The sequence below is a fragment of the Neomonachus schauinslandi genome, chromosome 2 (assembly GCF_002201575.2).
Source record: "Neomonachus schauinslandi chromosome 2, ASM220157v2, whole genome shotgun sequence".
Lineage (NCBI taxonomy): Eukaryota > Metazoa > Chordata > Mammalia > Carnivora > Phocidae > Neomonachus > Neomonachus schauinslandi.
This window is the reverse complement of record NC_058404.1, coordinates 187291923-187310556: the sequence shown is the minus strand read 5'-3', so window position 1 is coordinate 187310556 and position 18634 is coordinate 187291923. Positions and strand designations below refer to the sequence as shown.

Below are 18634 nucleotides of genomic sequence, written 5' to 3'. Positions count from 1 at the left end.
AACAAACTTGCTTTGAACAGCAGGAGACGACGTTTTGGCAGCTGAGCAGGGCAAGAGCTTCATGAGCCGCTCTTTAATGCTGCGCTTGGTGCTGTTCTGAGCGTAGAGGAAACCTAGAATATATGCGATGGGTTCTGTTAATGCTGTCTGCGGAGAGAAACGGGCATGCTGCACGGCTTATCACAGGAAGCTGGGCAGGCAGGGTATGGATGCAGCCATCTGCTCAGCAGGCAATCACAGGCAGAGGGTTGGGACCCCAGAAGGAAAAAAAAAGAGAAGAAAAGAAATCCTTTTCTCCCCGCTCTGTTTTTCTCATTGTTTAGGTTTTCTTTTCAAAACTTTTCTGTATGTTGCATTAGAAAGTGGAAATAGAATCTCGCGAGTCTGTCTTTCAAGCCGTAAGAGTAAAATTTGGTGGCTTTTTTTTAGCTTTAGGTTAGGAAGATCACTGAAAGAGTTAACTAGATTGAAATGTCTATATTCAAACCAGAGTTGGGGCCCATGTGACAATTTTCTGTTCTCATTGCTCCACATCTTTGGTTACAGAGGTCATAGATGCCCTGCATGAATCAGTCATACCGCAATCACCTGTTAGTACCTTTGCCTTCCCTGAAAGTGAGACAATAGATGTCCTTGATATGCAGCCTCATTAACATAAGTGGACATGCCCAGAGATGCAACAATCCTTTGCATTTTTCACAAGTGGACATTAATGGACAGAATTATTCAAGCAGAATAATTCCAAAAGAAGCAAGGTGTGTTCACAAACTGTTAACCCCTGGAATGCATAGAGTTGTATATGTGACTTCAGATGGTTGGGGAGGAGTCCAGGAAAATCAGTAGCACTTGGGTGGGCAAGTTAGTAAATGCTTGAAACAACTGTTGGTGTCAAGAGCCACAACTGTCCAACTCATCATCAACTTGCCCACTCAGTGCCCAGAGCCCGAATTTGCATGGTGATATTATATATCTATATATATATATAGTTCCCCCTCCAAATTAGTTCAGAAGGTGTTTGAATATAAGGCAATAACAAGAGAATCAATTTCAATATAGGTTAGACCATCTTCCATCTTTATAATATGGACCTGGCAAATGTATCATGTGTTGCTTTTCTACTTTATAATTCCTACCTTGGAATTATAAGGAGTTCTGACCACAAGCCTGCTAATCTATTTCCCTTTGGGGCTGTTCCACTCCATCATCAGTGTGCACTGGGTAAAAACCTGATAGATCTTTTGTGTGGGGGATGACAGTGAAGTAGTAGATACATAAATCAAATCATATTATTTCTCTGCTTAAACGCCTTCTAAAACCTTCATGCTATTCTTTGGAAAAAAAATCACACTTCCTACCATAGACCCTAATCCCGGCATGAGCTGGCCGTGCCTCACTCTCTGAACAGCATTTCCACCACCCTCTTGCTCTGGAACATCAACCGGTGACCAGGCTATTCTTCTTACCTTTGTTGGAACTCACAAAAGTCTCTCCTCTGCCCTTGACACTTATATGGTGTGAAATGTCTTGTTTACTTGATATCCCAAGTTCTAATTGATGGTCTGGCACATGAAAGGAGATCAATAAATGTCTGACAAATGAGTGAATAAATTTACTTTCAATACCAAAACAAGACCTGATTTAATTTCCTTGATTAGTATCTAAGTAAGCTTTTAAACTTATAAAATAAATCTGATTTACATAAAACAGACTCCTTAGTTGGCTTCTTCCTTGTACATTTGTAGAGGGACACATCCATCTAAGTACTGTTTCCTTTGTAAACTTCCTCTGGGACATTAGGATTTTGTTTTATTATTGCTTCCCAAGCAGGACATTCTGCTTCTCTTTCTTTGTGACATTTCAACCCCCCTGCCATTGTATGCACAGTCTGGTGGCCCTTCACCAATGATCAACTTCAATATGTCCATGCAGCCTTTAAAACTCAATTCAAACACACTTGCTTCTGGTAAACTTTCCCTGTTGTATCTCCAAGCTTCCTGAAGGAAAAGGCCTCCTCCATCCTCTGCTCTATCTTTCTGTTATTCCTGCTGCACACTCTATTGTTATGGGTATCACATCCTACAATAGGGTGAGACCCTTCTCTGATAAGGAATTGGAAAGAAAATGTTCTACCAGCTATCTGCAGTAAGAGAGAGACTTTAGTTTTACCTTGTACCCAGCTCCTTTACTTCAGGTTTGATTTCTTGATGTCCAGCCAAACTCCATAGTCACCCCTGAAATTGGTACATGGCAAACACTCAAGAAATATTTGCCAGTTGCTTGATTTCCTCCTTTCCCCTTAAATTCTGATAACTGCCAAGCTCACTCTATCTATAACAGCTGCTGGGCTCTCAGGTCTGGGTGTAGGGGAGGGAGCTTCCTGCTTCCCAAGCACTCAGAACTATTAATGGTCACTCCCTGACTCCACCCCAATTTGATAATTAATGGTGTTCTTCCTTGGAGCATCTTTTGAACTGGACTATAAGGTAGACAGTTTGCTGTTTTTAATCAGGAGTCAGAAGCCCCAGATTTTAGTCCCTGTTTTACTATTTCAAGTTGAGTGACCTTGGACAGGTTATTAAACTTCTTTGCGTTTCTGTCTTTTCTTTGTAAAACAAAAGGACTTATACTAAAACATATTGGTTGTAAAAATACAGTTTAAAGCCCCTTTTAGAAATACATTTAAATATAAATTGTATATGATTTCTAAGTTGTTTTTACTTCCTGGTAGATGAACAAATCAACATTTATTTGACTACAGACATTATTCAAATTCTCTAGGGTCTTTTCCTTCAAAATAAATAAGAATGTGATTTATCATAAATGTTAAAATGATATAAACAAAGTCCCCTAAATGATGTGGAAAAGCAAGTATTTTATTTTATTTTAATTCCAGTATAGTTACCATTCAGTGTTATATTAGTTTCAGGGGTACAGTATAGTGATTCAAAACTTCCATACCTCATCCAGTGCTCATCACGACAAGTGCATTCCTTAATCTACCTTGTTTTTATAGTGCTTTCTCCTCAATGAGAAATTTAGCTTTCTTAAGTCAGGTTGTAGACTACACATAATTTCCTCTATGTCCACACCTCTCTTTCTCTGCTACCAGATAATTCTGCTCTTTTCCTCTTAAAGTGTAGTGGTTGAGTGTTCAAGCACTGTAGTAAAACAGCCTGGAACCAGTTCCCAGTATGTCACGACCTTGGGTAAGTTTATTGAATCTCTCTGAATCTCAGTTTCCTCGACAACAGAATGAATTAGTAATAGTATCTACCTCATAAATTTGTTAGACTCTAATGAGATAATATATAAAGCATTTATTTAGCACAGTGATTGTTCATAATTTCATAATGTACTTTCAATAGATGTTAGATATTAATTTCTTTCAGTTCTTTGGGCACGTGATATTCCCTCCTACCTCAGGTCCTTTCCAGATGCTATTACCTCTAACTGAACTTTTTTTTTCTTTTCTTTTTTACCTCCTTGTGGCTTGGTTAACTCCTGTCTGCCTTGAGAATTCAGTTCAATATCACTTTCTGAGGAAAACCTTACATGACAGATGAAGCTAGATTATGAACAGCTCTATTATATGCTCCTAGAGTTTCCTATATTTCTCTTTCATGGCATTATCCTGAATATAATTAAAACAATTGATGACACAATTATATATTTGACATATGTCTTCCCTACTGCAGTATAAGATTAAAGATGTCTACATTCAGCTTTTAGAGAGTAAATGTTGCTGAATATGTTATCCAACTATAAGCAACCATAATACTGGTCAAACCATATGAAGCAACTGTTTTCAAGTACTGAACAACAAGAAATGTAGAACTGTAGTACTTGAGGGAAAAGAAATCCAGGAGGTGAGTTCCACAAATGCCCTGGATCTCTCTGCCTAGTTGGCATGTTATTTCCATAGTTCAGAGAGGTGCAGATCATGCTTACAGACATCAGAATTCTGGACTCCCAGAGTGACTGGAATTTGCAGGACAGGGTGTTAGAAAGGAGAGAACTGGTATGTGTGTCAGAGGGGAGGATTTATGTGAGGATTAAATGTGGGTCATTGTGATGATTAATTTTATGTGTCAACTTGGCTGGGCTAAGAGATGCCGAGATATTCTGGTAAGATATCATTTATGAATATGTCTGTGAGGGTGTTTCTGGAAGAAATGAGCATTTGAATGGGTAGACTGAGTGAAGAAAATCACCTTCACCAATGCCAGTGGGCATCATCCAGTAAGTTGAGGGCTTGAATAGAACAAATGTCAGAGGAAGGGTGAATTTGTTCTCTGCCTGAATTGAGACATCCATCTTGTCCTGCCCCCAGACATTGGCACTCCTTATTCCCAGGCCTTTGGGTTTGGAATGGAACTATACCACCAACTTTCCTGGCAGATGGTGGGACTTCTCAGCCTCAATAGTAGTGTGAGCCAGTCTTTCATTGTCTCTATATTTATCTACATATCCATCTATCTCCAATTGGTTCTGTTTCTCTGGAGAACACTGACTAATGCAGTCATTGATCAAGGGCTGAGTGACGCATGCTCAAGATCAGACTCGATAATACTTAGGAGGCAGAAGCTGCCGAAGGGCTGAGAATTGAATGGAAATACCAGAAGTCATGTCATGCTGGGAGATGCTGAAGTTCTGACCCAGAAGAAAAAAAGAAAAAAAAAAAGTAAGGAAGGGAAGAAATCACACTGCTGCAGTAAGTATCACTGGCATTCACTGGAAAGCTCAGACAGGCTATGTTTTCAGAGTAAGGATCATTTCCTAGGGTAAGGGCCACACCCTATGACTACATATAAAACCAAAATTGACCTATCTTAACAAATAATAGAACGAAAGTTGGTAAGACCAAAAGGAAGTGCTAGTAACTATGGAATGCCGTCCAGAACAATACTCAACACACTTGAAAAGAAGATAACAAAATCCAAACTACTTACGATGCATTGTAACAATGTCCATCGAGCTATCAAAAATGAGCAGACATGTAAAGGAACAGAAAAATGTGACCTGTAATCAAGTTCTGAAGAAAAATGATCAATAGAAACAGACCCTGGGAGGACACAGATATCAAAGTAAGTAGAAAATGACATTAAGGAAAAAGATGGTCATAGTAACTAAACAGTTGAAAACTTTTGGCAATGAAATTGAAACTATAAAAAGGAACCAAATAAAAACTCTAAAAATGAGAAGTAAAGTTTCAAAATATCAAAAAAATCAAAGGGATTAAAAAGTAAATAGATTTTTAGTAATTTAAGAAGAGTAGTCTAACATGAATACAATTCAAAAAAAAAAAACAGATGAATCAGGAGAGAAGAGTTTGCAAAAAAAAATGGCCCAAATATTCCAAATTTAGTTATAAAGATTAATGTACAGATCCAGGAAACTTACTGAACCACAATCAAGATATATACAAGATGAATCACATATAGGCACACCATAGTCAAATTGCTGAAAAAGAATGGAAAAAAAAAGCTTAAAAAACCCAAATCTGGAATAAAAGGACATATTCTAGATAGAGATAGAGTAATATGAGAATGGTTTCTCACAGAAACAATGGAGGCCAGAAAACAATGGACTAAGTGCTGGGGGAATATACAGACTTTCAACCCAGACTTCTATATTCAGTGAAAATAGGTTTTTTTTGTTGTTATTGTTGTTTGTTTGTTTTTTATTATGTTATGTTAATCACCAAAAATAGCTTTTTGAGAAGGAAAGTGAAATAAAGATATTTTCAGATAAACTAGAGCTGTATTACCAGAAATACTGAAGGAATTTCTTCAGGCTTAAAGGAAACGATGTGATACGAAGATCTACAGATAGAAGTAAAGAGCAAAATAAAGAGCCCTGGAAATTGAAAATATGTGAATAAATATAAAATTTTATCTTATTTACTTTGTTTAAAACAACAACAAAAAAAAGGTATTGTGGAATTCATTACATTTATAGATATAAAATTGGACAATAGCATAAGGGATGGGGGAAGGCAAATGGAACTTTACTGATACTACATTTTACACTAAGTGGTACAATATTAACTCTAAGTAGTCTGAATAAGGGCAGGAGACATGTTACAACCTCTAGATGCTAGGGAAACAGGTAAGTAATAGTAAGAGGAGGTGCAGTTGAAAAGCCAACTGAGGGATTAAAATGGAATACCAAAAATATTCAATTAATCCCAAAGAAGTCAGGTACAGAGGAATAGAAAAGCAAAGAGAGCACAGTAAGACAGCAGACTATAGCCAACCCTATCATCAAATCAAAAACCACATCTTTCTTATTTACTACTGTATCCCCATTACCTTGCATAATGCCTGTTATATAAAAAGTGTTCAGTCAATATCTGCTGAAAGCATGAAATCAGACTATATGTGTTCTATGATGGTCTCAACATATACATATTAGCTGCATGTCTATAATTAGCAGATGCATTTAAAATCTGCATGGTGTATTTCCTCACAGTGGGTGAAGCCATCTCCTCCCCACACTCTAAATGGATATCTGGGTACGAAGACTCTCTGCTAAGGATGAGTCTGACTGCATTCCCCAGCCAATAATACTAAAAGAAAATTGATGTTGAAGGTCAGTCAACCAACAGAGTGCCTTAGTATGCAGGACATTTTACCCTCATAGACATTCTTTGATAGATTAAAAACCTTACATCACATAAATATTTATTCATTTATTTAAAACAAGCATTCATCATAACACTTATAAACATTTAAATAATGTTTACTGTAGTACTGTGGATATACAGTGGTCATATAAGAGAAAGTCCCTGCTCTCCGAAGTCTAACCAGCTACATCAATTTTAACACCTATTGCATTTCATGTTTAATTTGCCAATTTCTTTCACTAAATATCAGATTCACTGAAGAAAGGATTCTGTGCATTCATTAATTTATTCAAAAATCATTTACTGAGTGGCTAGAATGTTCTAGACAACAGTCCAGGTGCTAGGAATAATGTAGTGAATAAAACAGACAGCAATTCCTGGGCGCCTGGGTGGCTCAGTCATTAAGCATCTGCCTTGGGCTCAGGTCATGATCCCAGGGTGCTGGGAGAAGCCTGCTTCTCCCTCTCCCACTCCGCCTGCTTGTGTTCCCTCTCTCACCGTGTCTCTCTCTGTCAAATAAATAAAATCTTAAAAAAAAAAAACAGACAACAATTCCTACTTTTGTTCATCAAACATTTCAGTCAGGGAAATATAAAAGCTGGGTGATGGACACTGGGGAGGGTATGTACTCTGGTGAGCACTGTGAATTGTGTAAGACTGATGAATCACAGACCTGTACCCCTGAAACAAATAATACATTATATATTAATAAAAAAATTAAAAATAAAGAAATAAATAGCAAAATATAAATTTGTCAGATAGAAAGCAGAGATGAGGCATAGAGACTTCTGTTGGTGAGTGGGTTGGGAGGTGGGGTGGGGATGAGTGGTTTTTTTCAATGTGGTTCCTGGGGAAAGATTCAGTGGAGTTACTTTTGAGCAAACATGTCAAATGAGTTGAAAATGTGTCTTACTCTGTTTTGATTATTAGCATTATTAGCAACTAGTGCAGTATATTATATATATTAGGCACTAATGTAGGTTTGTTGAGTGATTAATCTTCCTCATTTATTAATTTATTCAGTAAATACTTATGGACACCTATAATGGACAGATTAATACCTTAAATTATTGGTTGTATAAACCTCTGAGTCCAATGATATGTTCATAAATTTATGGCCTTAGAAATCAAAATTAATTCAACTCCATTATCCTTGCACGGAGAACTTAAACCAAACTAGAGTTCTGGCCTTCAAAACTCCTGAAACAAAATAATACAAAAAGAATAAAAAGTAAGTGTGCAAATAAATAGGCCACTTCACATTGTGATACAATTGAATGAAAATGCCTTCATTTTTACCAGTGGGAAAGGTTTCATCTTACAATGCCTGACATTACTGAAAATCCATCAGCCCAGGGTGGTTGGCCCATATTTGTGACCCCCCGAGACTTCAGCAGTCATATACGTCAGTGGTCATTTGCACAGACTGCTTTTCCTTTTGCCCAAGAAATGGCACTACATGTAAATGTCAGGTTTCATCAGTGAGTGACGGGCCTGAACTATGAATTCAAAAACTAAGGACGATGGTGATAGATGTGGCAATTTCACGGCAATGAGAAGTGTGCTTATCATTCACAGCCCTGTTCAGCTTCTATCTTGTGCTTTTGAATTATGGACAAGGTTTTTCTTCCTAGATGTACATGCCGTCTTCCCTGGAATCAGTAGCTGTGACCAAATCACCCGGAGTTTCAGTGGCACTGTGATCCCGTCAGTGTGTCCCTCCTTTGAATCAGTGACAAGCTGATTTATGAGCAGTTACTTGATGTTGAGGCTAGGAAGTGTATTCTCGACTATTGGCAAATGTGAACTTAGCTGCCAGCATGTTTACTTTTCAGATAAGCTTATGGCTCATAAATAGACACACACGGTTCATTTTGTATTTCACCCAAATTTATTCCTAAAAAAGAAGGCCCCAGATAATTTGGGGTTCACATTCTGGTGATAATTCTTACCGAAAATGGCTGCTATCTATGCCCACTGTTACTGGTCCTGCGGTCAGCCCCGGATGTAACTGTTCACCTTTAAGAAGGGCAGCAGCAGGGTTAATGACTGAAAATGAGGGGGAAATATCTACATTTAATTTTGAAACTTTATGACTTTTGGAGGCAGAGCACTGACCTTCCAACTGACCGTTTTTTTTTCCCCCGGTTGTAAAAGAGTTACCTTTTATCTTTTGGTTAATCCAGAAGAAGGGAGCCAGTAGGTACCTGAATTTGCTGGAAATAATCTACATTATCTAAATGCAAGTAGAGTAAATTTGACTCTACTTAGAGCTGTTACTTGAAGACACCTGCTTCTCATAAAATGAGTGCCAGTCTGTCTGTCAGCTGTTCAGGCTCTCTCCTGTATCTCTCTCTGCCTCTGTTTTCCCAAGCTCATTCTCTCCCTCTCTTCCTTAGCCTTTGTCACTTCCTTACTTCTCTGTCTCCTTCTTGCTCCCCATCTCTGTGCTTCTCTCACTCCAGGTTTCTCTCTCTTTGTCCTTCTACATCTCTATTTGTATCTCTACTTTATCTTTCTCTGCTCTCTGTCTCTTTCCCACTTCTGACTCAGTCTCTCAATCAAGGCAGCATTCCACTGAATTTTCTTTACCTTTGTGTTGACTGCATGGCTCATGAAAAATGTAGAGAGAGCTTTAGTCAGCTGAGTACAGGATAATTATTGTACATTATTGCTGGGCAAATATTAGTAAACAATTGGATGGTCAAAAGCTACAATGCTTTCTAAACCAGTACTAAGTGCTTGTGGTTGACCACATTACTGCCTCCTTCTCTTGGCAGAACGAGTCAGAGAATACTAGCAGAAAACAATGACATGGAAAAGGTGTCAGTTTTCTTTGGACTCCTTTAAAATTCATCATTGAAACCCAATTTTCCTTCGTTCCTCTGCACAAATTACTGAAACTGCTTATTTGGTGAGATATTCTGTGTGGGAGTTGGGAAATTATCTGGAGTTCTCTATAAGTAGGGGTTTGTCCTGGACAGTGCCAATTTACAAGGGTCCAAACATCCCATCTGTTAGCATCTCCTTTTCGTGTCCAGAGTGTTCTGCTTTAAGATGACAAATTATATCAGCAACCAGTGTGGTCTGTTCCTATAGAGTCATGTGCAGTCACTGACAAAATGGCTACTTCGTTACACAGTAAATAATGTAAATGTGCAATTTCATTTAAAAAATACCTATAAGTAGGGGCGCCTGGGTGGCTCAGTCAGTTAACCTTCTGTCTTTGGCTCAGGTCGTGATCCCGGGGTCCTGGGATCGAGCCCTGCATTCGGCTCCCTGCTCGGCGGGAAGCCTGCTTCTCCTTTTCCCTCTCCCTTTGCCCCTCATCCCTGCTCATGCTCTCTCTCAAATAAATAAATAAAATATTGAAAAAATAAAAGTAGCTATAATTAGTAGGAAAAATGAAACGGGAATTTAAAATGGAAGTATTTGTATACAATGCAATATTATTATATTAATGCAATATAGTTTTCAGCTTTCAAACAGAACAAAATCGTGTCATATACGACAACATAGATGAAACTTGAGGACATTGGGGCCAAGTGAAATAAGCCAGAGAAGAACAAATACTACATGATTCTACTTATATGAAGGGATCTAAAATAGTCAAATTCTGGGGCGCCTGGGCGGTTCAGTCAGTTAAGCGTCTGCCTTCGGCTCAGGTCATGACCCCGGGGTCCTGGGATCAAGCCCCGCATCGGGCTCCCTGCTCAGCAGGGTTTCTGCTCCATCTCCCTCTGCTCCTCCCCCTGCTTGCGTGCTCTCTCTCTCTCTCTCTCAATCTCTCTCAAATACATAAATAAAATCTTTAAAAGAAATAAAATAAAATGGTCAAATTCATAGAAGCAGAAAGGCGAATGGTGCCTATAGGGGCTGGGGGAAGGCGGAAATGGGGAGATGCTGTTCGCTGGGTAGGAAGTTTTGGCTGTGCTAGATGAATGACTTGTGGAGATGTGCTGTATGACAGTGTCTCTAGTTAGCAACACTGCATTGTGCATTTACAAATTTGTTAAGGGGTAGATCTCATGTTAAGTATTCTTACCAACATAAAAAAATGTAAGTAATCTGGGATGTACTAATTGTAACATTTGTAGCGGAAAGTTTTGCCACTTTGGAAGGAGAAAGAACTAGTTTGAATCAAAGCTTTGCCATTTTTTGTTTGGGAAACTTTAGATAAGTAACCTAACCTCACTGAGCCTCTTTGTCCTCACCAGTATCATGGGGAGAATAATGCCAGGATTAACAGTAAAATAGGAAAGTTCTCCACATTTCACTTGAATGTGATCTTGCCCTTAGGAAAGAACGACATAAATAACGCCTAAAATGCAGTGTTCTAACACAACAATAAGAAGAACTTTCTATGAGCCAAGAACTTTATAAGCATTATATCATTTAACCTTCCCACGAACTCCATGTGGCAGATAATAATACGATAGCCAAATTATAGGCAAGGGAATTAGGGGTATGCAGCTTTGAAGTGGCAGGACCAGGATGTGAGCACACGTCCACCTGTCTCAATCTGGGTCTGACATTCTGACTTCTCTACTACACTAATGATGGCTCTAATAAATCCCTGGACTACTTCACTTATTGGGTCTGACTGTGTAACCTTCGTCTATAGTATATTTGTTTCACTCTGTACAGCATTCTTTATTTCCTTCCCCACCCCCTCAGTTAGGCTTCTCAAATCATCCTATCTTGAATATAGTACTGAAAACTTGGTGACCTATGTTCGTTTACTAGAAATGCTGCCTCTAATTCTATTTTCTGTAGGACATCTATCAAATTCCTGGCGGTATTAAAAAGTAATACTGCAGTTGAAGGGAAAACTGTACTAGGAGATCCAATTTCTTCATCTGAAAAATGGGGCTAATAATATGTGACACTTACTAATCACAAGGAAGGTAGGAGATGAATGAAGTAATTGTTTCTGCAAAATCTTTCAAATGCTAGAAGAAATACAATGAAACCCATTATAACTTCCAGTGTGAAACACTACTTTCCCATTCTTTCGGGTCACTGTATATAATCTTCTTTCAAAACTGCATTTAGCCTATAAAATTATTTGTTCATAATCTAACCAATAGATATTTATTGAATATATTATAAGGCAGACCCTGTGTTAGGTACTTGGGATGATAATCAGATAAGACATGCAATGAAGCTCAAGTGTTTACAATTTTGTGAGTACCAATTAATTGGCCCTGGCTACTCGTTAGAATCACAGAATGGCTTAAAAAATTTGCTATGCCTGATCACTCCAGACCAAGTGAATCAGCTAACTCAAATGGAAAGCCCAATTTATTTATTTTGTTTATGATATTTTATTTATTTTATTTTATTTTTTTAGATTTTATTTATTTATTTGAGAGAGAGAGAGAGAGAGAGAGAGAACAAGCAGAGGGAACTGCAGGCAGAGGGAAAAGCAGCCTCCCCACTGAGCAAGGAGCTGATGGGGGACTCAATCCCAGGACCCTGGGATCATGACCTAAGCCAAAGGCAGATGCTTAACCAACTGAGCCACCCAGACATTCCAAAATTTTTAAATTTATTTTAGAGAGAAAGAGAGACAGGGCATGCAAGTAAGGGGAGGAGCAGATGGAGAAAATCTCAAGCAGACTCCCAGCTGAGCATGGAGCTCATAGTGAGGCTTGATCTCATAACCCATGTTATCATGACCTGAGCTGAAACCAAGAGTTAAGTTGGTTGAGCCACTCAGGCGCCCCGGGAAGCCCAATTTAGAACCGTTGTTCTGGGGGCGCCTGGGTGGCTCAGTCGTTAAGCGTCTGCCTTCGGCTCAGGTCATGATCCCAGGGTCCTGGGATCGAGCCCCACATCGGGCTCCCTGCTCGGCGGGAGGCCTGCTTCTCCCTCTCCCTCTCCCCCCGCTTGTGTTCCCTCTCTCGCTGTATCTCCCTCTGTCAAATAAATAAATAAAATCTTTAAAAAAAAAAAAGAACCGTTGTTCTGTTCACCAATCCCATGCAGATAGGTTTTCCTAAGAACTGTAGTTTTACAGTTTTGATATGGACATTGTATTGGGTTGAATGGTGTCTCTCAAAAATTCATGTTCACGCTGAACCTCGGAATGGGACCTTTTTTGGAAATAGAGTCTTTGCAGATGTAATTAGTTAAGATGAGATTATGCTGGATTTAGGATGGACCCTAATTCAAATGACTTGTGTCCTTATAAGAGAAAGGACACACACACATGAAAGAAGGCCACATGAAGATGGAGGCAGAGATTGGATTGATGCAGTTACGAGCTAAGAAATGCTAGTGATTTCCATCAACCACCAGAAACTAAAAGACAGGCATGAAATAGAATCTCCCTTAGAAACTCCAGAATGAACCAACCATGTTGACACATGGTTGACACACTTAATTTCACACTTGTGGTCTCCTAAACTGTGAGAGAATACATTTTCGTTGTTTGTAGTAATTTATTACAGAAGCCATAAGAAACTAACACAGACATCAATCAACAAATTTGCTAGGACGCCAGAAAAAAATCAAATTATATCATGGCCAACATACTCATCCTCTACTTAGAACACTTCCTTTATGTATGGAGTCCTTCAAAATCAAAGACATGGTGCTGTACTTATGATACCTTCTTAATAGTACTGGTGTTTTGTTTTGTTTTGTTTTGTTTTTGCGAATTCCCACTAAGCATATTTATCCTAGGTAAATTAATTTACAACACACTACAGTTGAGTGGATTTTTCCCATCTGGAATTGACATGTTCTATATTCTGTAGTTAGGGTTAGGTAAATCTCTGTTGAGGATAAGCATTCACAAAGAACTAAACTAGAAGGAAGAATCTTCCCTTCCTTGTTTCAAGTGAATTAACTAATCAGATATTTATTGAATTTTAGATGACTTTCCATATCACTGAGACTAATAGCCAAATTCCCTATAATGGCCTGCAAAGTGTGCTCAGTGCTCCCACTGAAACTTATGCCTGTTTTATCTCCTCTTTTACTCTTCTTATTCTGAACTTGCTACTGACTGGTCTCTGCTCCCAAAATGACTTATCTCAAATATCTTCAAGATCATTCCCTCACCTCCTTCAGGTCTTCACCCCAACATGGCCATTTTGATGACACCTTCTGGCCATCCTAGTTAAACCTGAACTGTCACCTAACCACTCCCTATTCCTCTTTCCTGCTTCACCTCACCCCATATGTTTGTTGGTTTATCACATGGGTTGACTTGTGTCCTCCCTGAAGTCATAAGTCAATGATGTAACCCACAGGATCTCAGAATGTGACTGTATTGGAGATAGAGCCTTGAAATAGACCATCAACTTAAAATGAGACCATTAGGGTGGGCCCTAATCCAATCTGACGGTTGTTCTTAGAAGAAGAGGAAGAGACACCAGGGCTGCATTGAGCACAGAGCAAAGGCCATGTGAGGACACAGGGAGAAGGCAGTCATCTGCAAGCCAAGGAGAGAGGCCTTGGGAGAGATCAAACTGTTGACACCTTGACCTTAAACTTCTAGCCTCCAGAACAATGAGAAAATATATTTCTGTTGTGTAAGCTACCTGTCTTTTGTTATAGCAACACTAGAAAACTAATAACAGTTAACCATAAAATCTTTCGTCCAACCTGGAACACCACTGAAAATAAAAAGGGAGCACTATAATCATGATACCAAGACGACTGGCATAAACCAGGACTTCCCAGGTGTAGCAGGACTTTTTGTAGCCCTATCATTAGTGCCGGTCACTATTAATGTACAGTGTACTTTAGTTGTATGTTTATTGCTTGCCTGTCTCCATGGGCTAGTAAATTCCCTGAGGGCACAGGTTTTCTGTATTTTACTACTTTATTCCCAGTACCTAAGTATATGGCATATCATTGCTTCTCAATTAAAAATATGTAGAATAAATAAATGTAAACTGTAGTGAGTGATTGATGTTCACTGATCTTTATATAAAAGACTTCATATAAAAATCTTCATGTGACTACCAATTATTTTGCACTTGCTAGACAGACTACTAGGCATCTTATGTATGTTACCACTCATTCTTACAATGATTTTGCAAGCTAGATATGATCCCTAATTTATACTTTAAATTTTAAACCTAACTACATCAGAGATTTTAGGTCACTTCTATATCCCTCAGCAAGTAGGTAGGGATTCAAATTCAGGTCTACATCTCTTAATGCAGAAAAGATATTTGCACATTCTCAGCAGTTAGAAAAGAACATAAATGCAGATTTCCAACTCAACAAGTCCATTGAAATGATCAAAATGTATTAGCCACAATATGGTACCTGTTGAGGTAGAAGTGATATCCACAAATTGTATCAATGTGGGTTCAAAAGAAGTCATGTTTAATTAAACAGTGTAAGTGGAAAGAGTCCCTAATAATTTAATCCTAACTTCTCTATCAGCACTACAGAAAAATCAAGAAAAACAAATCAATATCCCTAAGATGGATATGAGTAGCTCTTCCTGCTAATTTAATTTTTAGTAACTAATGCTTTAGGCTGATACACAATGTAAAATATTGTCCTTGAAAACAGGCAGCTCTGTCTGCTGCTCAGGATTATTATTTATTAGAAACTGAGCCAGGAAAATCTGGTGTTAAATTTATCATAGCAGCTGAAGGGCCATGTCCTGCTGAAGAAAATTAATTGCATGCCACTTTAGTAGATGTTGTCTGATAACTTTTTATAAGTAACTATCTTGACCACATCAAAATGTTGCCTAAGAGAATTCTTTGAGTTACATCAAGTGAAGTCATATTTTGCGTGCAAATTTGAAATAATATCATATAAGTAGTAAAGTCTCACACTATGTGCAAATTTGAAAGTAATTCAACACTCAAATTTTTGTTACATTTGTTAAAAATTTCATAACTTCAAAGCTGGCAGACTGAATGAGTGGTGAGTTGTCTGGGATATTGCTTCAAGGCAATATACCTTAAAGCTTGTAACAGAAACTCTGGCCATTCTTTTTAGCCTTATGGAAACATCTAATTAAGACCTTAAATTGCTTGAGGTCTTTAAGAACATGTTCTTCAAATGAAACATAATCCTTCTGTAATTCACACTAACCAAGTGTGAATCCCAAATACAGAGGGACTAAAATTTTAATCTGAAAATCCTAGTATCACTTAATTCAATTCTACAGGTGTCTGTTCATGCTTAATTTTATTAAATGCTCCTTGATGCTTTCTCTTCCCAGGGATCATAGGATTATATTGAAAAGAAGTTGAACTTTTGAGAGAGAAAGGTAAAATAATTTAGAAAAAATCACTTCACTCCAGAGACTGATCTTGTTCCTCCCTCTATCATTCAGAATTCCTTACACTTTATTGAATGTATCAGATTCTCTGGCTCTTCCAGATCTCCATGGGATGGAATATAGGATTGCTTAGTAACCCAAAACCATCATACTTTAGAAATCTGCTATGGCCCAAACATTGTAAAGTCATATTATAAATACTGTCTTATATAAGCTTCATACAAATCATTTATCAAGGAAGAAACTGAACTCAATGATGTTTTAGTTTGCTTAAGATCAGAAGTCTAAAAGTTGGGATGCCTGGGTGGCTCAGTTGGTTAAGCGTCTGCCTTCAGCTCAGGTCATGATCCCGGAGTCCTGGGATCGAGCCCCACATCAGGCTCCCTGCTCAGCGGGGAGCCTGCTTCTCCCTCTGCCTTCTGCTCTCCCTGCTTGTGCTCTTTCTCTCTCTGTCAAATAAATAAATAAATAAAATCTTAAAAAAAAAAAAAGAAGTCTAAAAGTTAATGGAATATGTCTATGAACCTGGTCTGTATGAATCCCAAGGCCATATATTTACTATTTTTGTTCCATTCATCTTTGTCTCCCCCTCATCATGCACAATGCCTAGCATTGGCTCTTCAATATATATTTGTTAAATGAATGAATCAATGTTGGTTGAATTCCAAAGAAGAAAGGGAGGCTCCTTTTTCATGAATAAATCATGACTTAAGTTTTCTAAAAACAATTAGCATTTTCATAGGGACAGTCTGAAATACCAGATCCTGGCAAACCTGTCACTTGGAGACAGGGGCATTCAGAAAGCTGAGCCTTGGGGCACCTGGGTGGCTCAGTTGGTTAAGCGACTGCCTTCGGCTCGGGTCATGATCCTGGAGTCCCGGGATCGAGTCCCACATCGGGCTCCCTGCTCGGCAGGGAGTTTGCTTCTCCCTCTGATCCTCTTCCCTCTCGTGCTCTCTGTCTCTCATTCTCTCTCTCAAATAAATAAATAAAATCTTTAAAAAAAAAAAAAAAAAAGAAAGCTGAGCCTTGAAAATTTGCCGAGAATGCCCTTACTTGGTGGCCTTCAATATTAGGCAGTGGTTGATGGAAGTTACGGGGGAACCAGCGGAAGGTGGTGGTAGTAGCAAATGCAGCATTGTCAACAAACTTGAATAGCCTGAGAACACAATATTACACTCTCTCTGTATGGATATCTTATCTTAGTTTCATGACTCTGGTCTGTTCCTTATAGTGATCCGAATGTATTTTAACAATGTCTCAGGCTGAAATTTGATAGGAAGCTTGTAAAAACATCTTTATGGGTAAGGAATTGTGTATCCTATCTTATTGTCTGAATGAATAAAGCCACTGAATTCCATGTGACCTCAGGATCACATGAGCACAGAACCAAGCAGGACAATTTGTCTGATAAATGTTTTAATAGCCAAGATAGATCTGAGGTTCAAGTAGACTTTGGGGAGGACATTGAACTGAACAAGTTTGAGCTTCATGTTAATGATGATAGTACCAGATGCCTTTTTGTTTTTTATTTTTTGGGCACTTTACAAAGCACTATCCAACTTGATCATCAAAACAGTTCTATGAGATAAGCTTGTTTGGTATTATAGCCTATAATTTACAAATAAGGAATTTCAGGAAGTTTAGAAAATGTACAGCTCAACTGCTGTCTGGCTGAGACTCTATTCCAGATCCTTTCAAACTGGGTTGCTCTTTTCCAGTACGTTCTTGCTACTTAAAATGTGGTATTCAGACCATCAGTATCGTCTGGGAGCATGTTAGAAATTCAGAATCTTCTGGCTCATCCCTGAGCTACTGAATCAGAATTTGCATTTTAAAAAGATCCTCAGGTGATTTGTATGCACTTTATATTGTGAAAGGCATCTTATACATTATGCTGTATTAGTCATCTGGAATGCCTCTGTTTTGGGAATCTTATCTCGATTTGTTAAGAATGAGGGTAAGTGAAGGCATGATCATAAGAATAAGCTGCCCATCTATGAATCTTCTTAAAACATAATCAGATTTAAATATTGATGGCACCAGTGATATTAATATAGTAGGTTAAGATTATAGACTCCGAATTTTGGCTTTGCTATTTACTGTAAGGCTTTGGGAACATTTTTTAACTCTTTAAGCTTCAGTTCATCATCTTGGAAATGAGGGTGATAAACATACTAACCTCATGAGGTCATTGTGAACATCAAATGAGATGAGTCTTCAGACCCAGTACTTGGTGAGTACACAGTAATGCCCGTTACTTTAAGCATGATACACAACAGAGATTCACTCTGTTTATCTTACCAAGAGAAAAACTTCTGAAGAGGTTCTCTTGGTTTTTCATTAAATCAATCCTTTGAACACTGTCAAGGAGACTCACTTCATATTGATTCTGATCTATGGAATTCTGCTGAGTGGCACAAATTCATTGTGAGTCTCCAGTGAATTACCCCAGAAAGAACCCTTGACACATTTTCTGGTATTTCCATCCTAGGGATTATTCATTTTGTCCATGTTTGAAGAAGCCAAAATGTAGTACCATGAGTTCTTCCTTTTTGGGACCTGAAAGTCTGGCCCTTCTAGGGTTTGATAAACTTTTAAAAATTATTCTTAAAATCCATGGAACAACTGAGAAGAAGTTCAGATAAAATCTCTTACCTAAGGGGTCTGAACGTAAGAGGATGGAGGGTTCTCTGTGCTGGGGTGCTTGGAGACCCAAGGAAGAAGGAAGATATAGGGATTGA

At 38.4% G+C, this 18634-nt stretch overlaps 1 protein-coding gene across 3 annotated transcripts in view; it reads right to left on the bottom strand.

Annotated features, from left to right (window-relative positions):
• Window positions 1–18634, bottom strand: part of KCNIP4 (potassium voltage-gated channel interacting protein 4) — a 1107243-nt gene that overhangs the window by 127767 nt on the left and 960842 nt on the right. Inside the window, exon 2 of one of the 3 annotated variants that reach the window (XM_021679401.1) lies at window positions 12–113. The exons of the other annotated variants lie outside the window; for them this stretch is intronic. Coding sequence (XP_021535076.1) covers window positions 12–113 — 102 coding nt within the window. The remainder of the gene's footprint in view (window positions 1–11; window positions 114–18634) is intronic. 3 annotated transcript variants of the gene reach the window in all.